This window comes from Gymnogyps californianus, chromosome Z, assembly GCF_018139145.2.
Source record: "Gymnogyps californianus isolate 813 chromosome Z, ASM1813914v2, whole genome shotgun sequence".
NCBI lineage: Eukaryota > Metazoa > Chordata > Aves > Accipitriformes > Cathartidae > Gymnogyps > Gymnogyps californianus.
This window is the reverse complement of record NC_059500.1, coordinates 49,901,457-49,910,666: the sequence shown is the minus strand read 5'-3', so window position 1 is coordinate 49,910,666 and position 9,210 is coordinate 49,901,457. Positions and strand designations below refer to the sequence as shown.

The window sequence follows — 9,210 nt, the reverse complement described above, 5'->3', positions numbered from 1 at the left end:
TATATGCACATTCTTTTTAATTTCAAGCACTGCTCCAGCCTTTCCATCCACTTTCCTCAAGCTTCCTTTTGTTTAAACAGTGCTGCCCATACCATCTCACAGAAAGTCTAACCTCACATCTAAAAACGCTGTGAAAAAAATGGTTGAACATCAGGCTTGAAATTTAATGATGAAAATATTGCATCTATTTTTAAAAGGAGAGGGAAAGTAAAATTGGTTCAAATATTGGAAGGCTACAAAAGTTTAAAATTCAAGCGATTTTTAAGATGCACCTATTGGAACTTTCAATGGACCATCAAAATCTGTTAATTCAATAAAGGGACACCCAGCATTGGCAGTGACTGAGTTAAGATTTTAAAACAGCTGATCTACAAATTCATTATGAATACCACTCATGACAAATCTAGCTCTTCTTTTTGAATGAATTGTTCACAAACGAACTATTACTCTCTCCAAACACAACCTACGTATATTACATCCTGATTTTGTGCCTTTTATTATCCTGTTGCATGACTGTCATTTCAGGTGGATCCTAGTCCTGTTAGACTAGTCAACAAATACAGTAAGCAGCATAACTGAAAACACTGAAGCTGTGAATTTCTCATAAAAATTCAAAGAACTTTCAAAAATCATCTCATGCTGATACTTGTATAGATACAGAGGGCTATAATAAATCACACAATTTTTCCAGATACAGCAAAGCTGAGCCAGTACTTCAGGAATCATTGTCATTTTACCAGATGTAATCTGAAGGATGCTTTCTTTGGTTAACTATTTCCATACTTAAAGAGCCCACAACAAACTATGGTACAGCAACATGATACCTTATTAAATCATTAATATACTTCACTATACCTATTAGTAGCAAATATCTGCATTTATGTATAAATATTTTAAAATATTTTCACATATATTTCCAATATACAAACACTTAGACCAATTCCAGCTAATTATGACTAAACAAAAGTAAATATAAAATTTATAACTTTATTGACAATATACTCTTCTTTATGGTACATTATGCTAACTAATTAAATCTGCATTTTTAAAAAGTAATCATTCTAGTATTTGCACCATACAACTTCTTTGTTGAATTATTGCAAAGAAATCCTTGGGATATAGGGAAAACATGCTTTCTGTCTGCATATTTTACCCTGGAACATTTCATCGCTTTTGTTGACATAAAGACATGAATATTTTTCACTAAGGTCATATCCATGCAGCAAGATAACTGTAAGATGTAAGATTTCTCTATATAAACACATACATTTACGTGTATTTATAAAAACCTCTCTGAGAAAGGTTTAGGAAGAAGTCTGCCTCAGTTTTAAATGTTACCTTTTACAGTGCAGTGCTGCAGGATTACTATTGCATATCATAAATAAATGGCAGTATCAGGGAATTTGAAACACATGTAGCAAAAAAAAGACATGAATATTATCTAGACAGATGTACTGATAAAAACACTAAAAAAAATTCAAGGCAGAATAAGACACTTAGTGGGAAAGCTAACAATCAATGTAAACTTCAGTGTTTCCTACCGAAAAAAAAAAATCAAAAGAGCCAGTATCAAACGAGTCGAGTAAGACTGCATTCCAGTCATTTGGGTTTGGTATTGACCTCAAAGATGAAAGAAATCCCTTTGGAAAGCTGATTTGAAAGTAAATATGCCTAAAGTTAAACATACAACTTGTATTAATCTCAGAACAGACTCAAGACCACTATTAAAATAAAGCCTGGGGCACATTGTGATGCCTACGATCGGTGGGTGGATTTTAATTGACTTGAAGACTGTCATAGTCCTATTATCATAAAACCTGTAACGCACTTCCAGCATGGAGGACCCATCTGTGCGCACCACCCATCTGTTTAGACGTGATTGGCAAAGTGGTTGGAAACTCGCAGTGGTTGCCTCTGCCTGAAAGGAATAAACCACAGGATCTTCCAGTGAGTGCCAAAAACTTCTGAGAAGGTCTGCTGCCATGGCTTTCGGGGCCTCGATCTACAGAAGACAGCATTATTAGTGAAAGACAGCACGCCCACGGTGCACTTCAGTCAGCTAGAACAATGCAGGTTGGCTGGGGATCCATTACTGGTCTCTGATGAATTGTGTCCCAGCATCACAAATACAGCCTTTCTTTCATTACAGCACGCAGCTGAGACTTAACTTTGGAGAACAGAAACTATCTGTGTCGTCAATCAACCAAAGGCAACTTTTGAAGCAGAGGAGAACCTCAGAATCAATGAAATGTATGTCAAGACACACCAGAAAGTGTCTTTTGATCTGCACTTTTGAAAGAAAATACAGTTCCACTGGCTTTGAGTAGGGAACGAATGGGAATAACGTCAGGCTACTTTGTGTACAACCAACATTAAAACATTAGTGAGCTGCTGCTAGAGATAGGAAGTACAAGGCACAGTACCATACAAAATAATCTTAACAAAGTGCCTTCAGTTCCTTTTCTCTCTCACACAGTTAAAAAAACCCAGCTGCTCCTTTAGCTTTGCGGCAAATAAATGTAGAAATTTTACAGCACTTACATGTCTTCACAACAGTTTGACATTTTTTCTATACTTGTAGTGTCCTGTTGAAGAAAACACAATGAAAAAGTATTTATTTACATTCCTAACTGTTAAAAAGTCATTATGAAGGCAACTAAATAAAGCAGAGAATCAATTCTTAGCATACACTGCCTTGGCATTAGTCCAGTAGGTTACGTATTACTCACATGCCATATTAGTTTTAAACAGCTGTGAGATTATACGCACAAATTTACTCAGTCTGTTAAATGATTTTTACAAACATGATGTGAAACTAGACTGTGCAGTTTTACTACGATAGCACGTACCACAGAATGTCAACAAAAACTTACAGCATTATTACAGCTAAAATTAATTCAGATATTACAATTAATTCATGGGACATTTAGAAGTAATATGTGTAAGGTACACTCTTGCCATACTTTTCACAAGCACCCATTCCAGACTTGGAGTAGTCCACTGAGATAACCACAGGAAAATTTAGTAAAATGCAACTATTAACAGATGTAGCATTTTGAAAATCAGGAGCTATTAAGAAGTTTTAAAATAGTTATTTTCATGGGTAACATAATGCAAACAGCACCACTAGGAATATACCATCAATTTCCATAGTCTCTACAGGTAAATACCAAATATAAAAACTATTCTCTTAAAATGTAACAAAAACTAAATAATGTGCAGAATGAAGGCACCCCTGCAGCTAACAGTAAATTAAATTCATACTTTACTTTTCTGAACGTGATTAATTTAACGAGTCACAAAGTTTTATAATTAACAAATCAATTCAAGCTTAGATCATCCCCAAATAAAACTTTTAAAACTACCAACAATAGTACTTTTTTCCTCACTTTTGCACTATATATTTAACAAAAAGGCTTGCTTTGTAAGTGAGTATCACTTCAATTTTAACTCCAGCTGTATTAGTGTTTTCAATGGACATTCATAGTTCATTATGTCTCAAAATCACTCATGAAGTCCGAAATACAGTAATTGAAATATTTCTCATGGCTCCATCTCCTTTTCATGGCAGCTTGATATTTCCCTTTACTGTTCATTGATTTAGGCATGCACATAATGCACCTGTCAGATTACACTAGCATCTGAATGAAACTGAGAGCTAGTGTCTATTGTCCCAGCCATACAGAGACACAAGGGCTGTGGTTTAATTAGGCTGCGGCTTCATTGTCATCTGGAAACACTACCTAGCAATAAAACCATACTGTGTTCCTTGATTGTTCCTGCCATCAGTGCATCCAATTCAGTGCTGGCACTGCTGGGATTCTGCCACCATCTTTCATAAAGCTTTGAAGGGGAAGGGTGAAATGTGAGTGGGAAATAATGTACAGGAAGCTGCTTCCCTGCTTCGCCAGACATGGGTGGCCTCAACTCCCCTTGCCAAATTTTGTCGTTCTAAATCCGCTTCCCAGCTCTGATGAGTTTTGGAACAGGATCCCTTGCCACATGCTAAACAGCAAAAATCTTAGTTCTGCCCACGACCTACCCAGCTGAATTCCAGACACACTATGGCGAAGGGGAGAAGTCCCCTCTTCTCCAGGGGACCCACCAGGATGCACAAGTTCTTCCCTGTTTGTGCAGAGAAGGCACGCCCACAGCAGACTACATAAACCATTCTGGCCCCATCATTAGGTGGTTTGAACAACCACTCAATAGCGAGAGAGAGGACCAGACTGGAGGCAGCAGACTGTAAATACTGTCTGTTGTTTCAATTCCCATAGATAAACTGCTTCTCCTCTCCACCTTATGGGCCTGTCTAGCATACTCCCCCTCACCTGCCACAGGTGGCAGGAAAGCATTACAAGACACAAGCCATTCTCCTTGTTAGGGTGGGACCTGACTGCACAGCCAAGGGATATTCTGCTTCCTTGGGCTGGCTTTTTGTCCAACTCTTGTCAGAACCACCACCACCTTTTCTGACCACAGAAAATCACACACAGCTTTCTGAATAAAAAGGACTAAGTAAGCACAGATACTACTTCTGTCACATTTCAGTGAGGTTGTAACAGCGTTTTCATGAGATGCTATAGTTCCTTCTGTAACTGCAAAAATATCTCAGCTCTAGAATTCTCCTCTGGTCAACTCAAAGCTGTCTACCTGATAGTGACAAAATAATATTGGTATGTTTGAAGGCAATGATTGCTAATGATTTTTTGTACAACAGTAGCATGCTGGTCCAGACTGTAATTGATTTCTAGCTATCAAAGTTTTATGCTATCGTTTCACAAAAGGAGCCTTGAAACAGCTTTGGGTGCAGAAGTAACATAACAAAATAACACCTTAAATATGGCTTCTTGTTATGTTTCTCCACATTGTATATTCATTGACACATTTGTACTGCTCCCTGAAATACTGTATTTGAGATTTTTGGAGGAATTTCCAGGTTGGGAACTGGTAGTTGTATTTCTTTTTAATCATTATCATGGCATGTTATCAAGACCTGAAAGATGCTCATCAGGGTCTGCTCCCCTCAAAAATGTAACCCATTAAATTAACAAACTAAGTGAAAGCACCAAAACACGAACTGGAGAAAATTACTGTAAGAAAAGACTGTCAAGCTTCCACACCTTTAAAACATACTAAGGATTTTAGCTGGATAAGAAGTCAAAGGAAATCCTTATTTCCTTCCTTCCTTTCCTTTCCTTCCTTCCTTCCTTCCTTCCTTCCTCCGTCCCTCCCTCCCTTCTTCTGTCCTTCCTTCCTTACTTCTTCTATTAAAATGCCAACATCTACTTTTGCTTTACAGTAAAGGAATTGGGACTGAGCCGTGAAACCTTTGCTTCGGGAATACTTTTTCAGAATTAAAAAAAACTTTATAGCCGCATTTTAAAAGCTGTGAATTAGGGCTGGAGGGAATGGGAGGAAACACCTCTCTGAAGTTTAGCTACTTAACAAGTGCTGGTGACTGAATTTAAGAATCCAAATTCCCCTCACAGCTTCCTTCCCCCAACACTGCTGCCAAACAGTTGGGCTCATTTGAAATGTACTTTCATTTCAGAGTGAACCAATTTACCTTTTCACATGAAAGTGAAACTTCACAGCACCCCAGGAAACTCGGTAGCCCCTCTAGAGACAAGAGAGGAAGGAAAGGGAGAGGGCCACAGTTGAGTTTTGGCCTGTTATTTAAGGCTTTCTTCTCAGACAGATGAACTTTTCTTCTCTTGGAGACAGGAGGACCAGAGTAACCACTATTCTTCTGAAGGACAAGGTGTTCTGTTCATTAACACATCTCACAAATGGCTTTCAAGCAGAATATCATCACTCTTAATTATGCATTTGATGTGTACCAAGGTTTTGCTACAACATCAGTATTACTGTGTTCAGCCTAAGAGGCTTTGGCTGTCTGCATCTACTATCAGCCTGGATTACTATTAATACAAATAGAACTCTGCTAAGATTCGCCCCCTCCCGACTCACAGCTAATGCTGATGTCAAAATCTTTTGGAGAATTGGCACTCATCCAAAAGTTGAAAATAACTTGGTATGAGCTAACAAGGCACATCTATTGACTCCTAGTAATCCCTATCTCCAAAAATCCCATAAAATTTTCAGTTGCATACAAGACGAAACTGACTAACCCACAACTGATTAATTTCACTTGAGGGTCATCTTGACCCCCAAAGTCATCATCCAGATTGGAAACAACTATTGTTCCTGCACCTTATTCAGGTGCCTGCACTTATTCAGACATACATACCCACTGATAAGCATCTTAAAGCAACTAGGAAAAAAAATCATACCTTAGTGAGAACGGCAAAAGAAATCAAAGGAAATAAACACAGCAATCATTAACAACATATCACTTTAAAACAAGAGGAAAAGGGCAAAGGGTTCAGATTCTGCTGAGGGGATGAGGAATGTTTTTTTGCTTTGAGGACTCACTGCAAGTCTTTAAGAGCAGCTTGTCTACTCTAAGTGAAGTAAGCTACTGCCACAGCTAAGACTGTTACGAGAGGAATGGAGAGACATATGTAAGAGCACCAACTGAATTCTGCAGACCAACTTAAGATTCATTGGCAGATGAATGCGCCTGCGTTAGCTACTAAGAAGAATACATCTTTCACATCTATATATTTAATTAGGACAACCAACTGCCTGAAAAAACAGGTTTTTTAAAAAGATCACATGCACTGTTTAACAAACTGTGCTATGGGATGGGATTCATCATGAACTAATTTATCATGGAAGAAGCACATGGAAAGAATATTTTCCTCTTACTCATTCATGTTTTCCAAAGGAGAAGCTGTAATTTGTAACTCACAGGACTAACTCCAAAGCACGCAGCCACAATCTCTGGTTCAATTTTTCTTCTGTGTTTGCTTAAAGTGACATGTAATCAATACAGCTCTATTTAATACTTGGAACAGAAGAATGTAAGATTATACCACGCTTTCTTAATGTAGTATTTTCAAATACTCAGTATATAAGAATCATCAGGAAAGTGTGATAAAGCAGAAAGAGAAAAACCAAAAAAAACTTGCAAGCCTTCCTGGATTTGCAGCCATTGCTTTTATCCAAAAGTGCAAGACAACATATCTTCTACCTGAACAATATATTTTTTCATTCCTTCTACCTAACATCCTTTCATTGTGTGTATGTAAATGACAGGTGAGCAATTGAAGAATATAAAATACTGAACATCTCATAGAAAGAACACTTCGTATTTCAGAAATATTTTCCTTTTTGGTTTTAATTACATTTTGGGCTTACATTTGGCCACTTTCTAGCATTGTTTTCTTAATCTAGACTTCTCACATAAGATAATATGATTAATTTTATCAATTAGGTTCAGCCTCAAAATTACTAGTTCAGTTTTAACTTTAAATCCCTAAATCAAAGAATTGTGTGCAAAATGAAAAATGAAGCTACACTATGTTATATCTAGGGAATACTCCTACACTCCTCTATGCTCTGATGAATTTAGTTAAATAGATTTTCAATATATTTGTCAGATATTAGAAAATTATTAAATGAAAATAAAACCTCTGACAACATATTAGGAACACATCTACAAAGAAGATGATACAAACAGATCTAGTTTCTTCAGTCTGTTTCAAATCCGAGGTGTGTTAGGTGCAGATAGCTGCGTGACAGCAAGACACATGACAAAACATATTATTTTTCTTGATACTTACAAATATCTTAAGACAAAAATATTAAGAAAAAAATGCTTAGGAAAGCTAGCTGTTGACTTTCCTTACACAGAAGCCATTTTAATGGTCTGATGTCTAAATTTGACAAGCAACATTTAAACAAAATGTACTCAGCCCCCAGCACACTCAAACATCATTATTATAGTTACTTATTTTCAATTGGCTAAAGGTACTTCCTTTACTATTTGGAAAAATAACTGAGTTGTAAAAGGACTTCCTCCTGGAGTGATGAACAGGGGATATTTTTGGCATGATATTTTTGACTCTCTGCACAGTATAAAATCTCCTTGATTAAATTTTCTAACTTACGCTTTTCCTTAATAATATTGTAAATAATTAATTTCAATAAAAGTATTCCCACTTTACCTAAAACCATGTAGTGATCTAAACAAAATGATGAGATCTTTTGCCACTTAGTGTGTCTTACACTTGAATTTATTCTTACATTTTAAATAGCTCATGGAAGAGGTTTTTAAAATAAACTAAAATTTTATTTTGATGGTAAATAGGTGTTTAAGACTGTCAGGATACATTAATCAAAAATGCTAAACAAATTGCTAGTCTATTTGAGAAAAATAAGGTAAAGATACAAAAGACTTTAGACAGTTAACAAAATCCCATTCAAAGACCAGGATATCACTAATTCCTGACAATTTAATTTATAGGACTTTATGCAGTCTTCTAATAGGAGATTTACCTATAGGTGGATTAAAGGTAGAGACAGGAAAAGGGGAAGGGATAAGAATAATGGGGAAGATACAGACAGACAACATTAACAGGAACTTATTTTCTGTTACATCTCTAATTTCAAATTACTATTTGGGTTTATAGTTTATATACCTTTTGCTCTCCCTCTACCATGATTTTATATCTTACACTTTATTATAGCCAGGTAAAGACTACGTTTGCCTGGGAATCCTAATTTCCCCTTCCAATTCTTATTTCTTCTGTGCTAAACTTAATTATGAGGATTAACCATTCCTTGATTACATTTTGCCATGTTTGCAAAAACAGGAAAAGCCCTTAGTACTTCACTAATCAAAACAATATTTAATAGATGATCTGATTAAAGATATGACTACAAATATTTTTAATTATAAGATACTTATTTTTAAAGACAAAAAGCATTTTAGCACAACTACATCACTTGTGCACTCTGTATATTAAAACAGCAATGGATCAACACTATGAAATACGCAAAGAGTTTTGCCTTTGGTTTGATTCATAGACTAACTGCAGTTACATTTTCATTATTTTGCATTTCAACCTTTGTAAAATTTTGTCTGACTTACTGATTACACATAGAATTTTAAATTTGTCACTGGCATTTTTATTGATTGCACTTCATTTTTGCATTATACCATTAAATGAAATGATACTCCTAAAGAAAATTACCTGCTTGAAAATATTTCTTTGGGGTAAATATATCAGAAAATTAATCTGTACAATTTCCATCTTTTTCTGATTTCCTTAAAAGGAAGTTTTTGTCCTCTTGAGAAGA

General features: G+C 36.0%; 1 protein-coding gene across 2 annotated transcripts in view; it reads right to left on the bottom strand.

Annotated features, from left to right (window-relative positions):
- Positions 1-1,828: 1,828 nt before the first annotated feature.
- The window catches only part of ZDHHC21 (zinc finger DHHC-type palmitoyltransferase 21), a 37,264-nt gene continuing 29,882 nt past the window's right edge, over positions 1,829-9,210 (bottom strand). For both annotated transcript variants that reach the window (XM_050913367.1, XM_050913368.1), the window contains 2 exons: positions 2,542-2,585; positions 1,829-2,002 (listed from right to left, as the gene is read on the bottom strand). In XM_050913367.1, the coding sequence (XP_050769324.1) occupies positions 1,870-2,002; positions 2,542-2,585 (177 nt within the window). In that variant the 3' untranslated portion in view covers positions 1,829-1,869. The remainder of the gene's footprint in view (positions 2,003-2,541; positions 2,586-9,210) is intronic.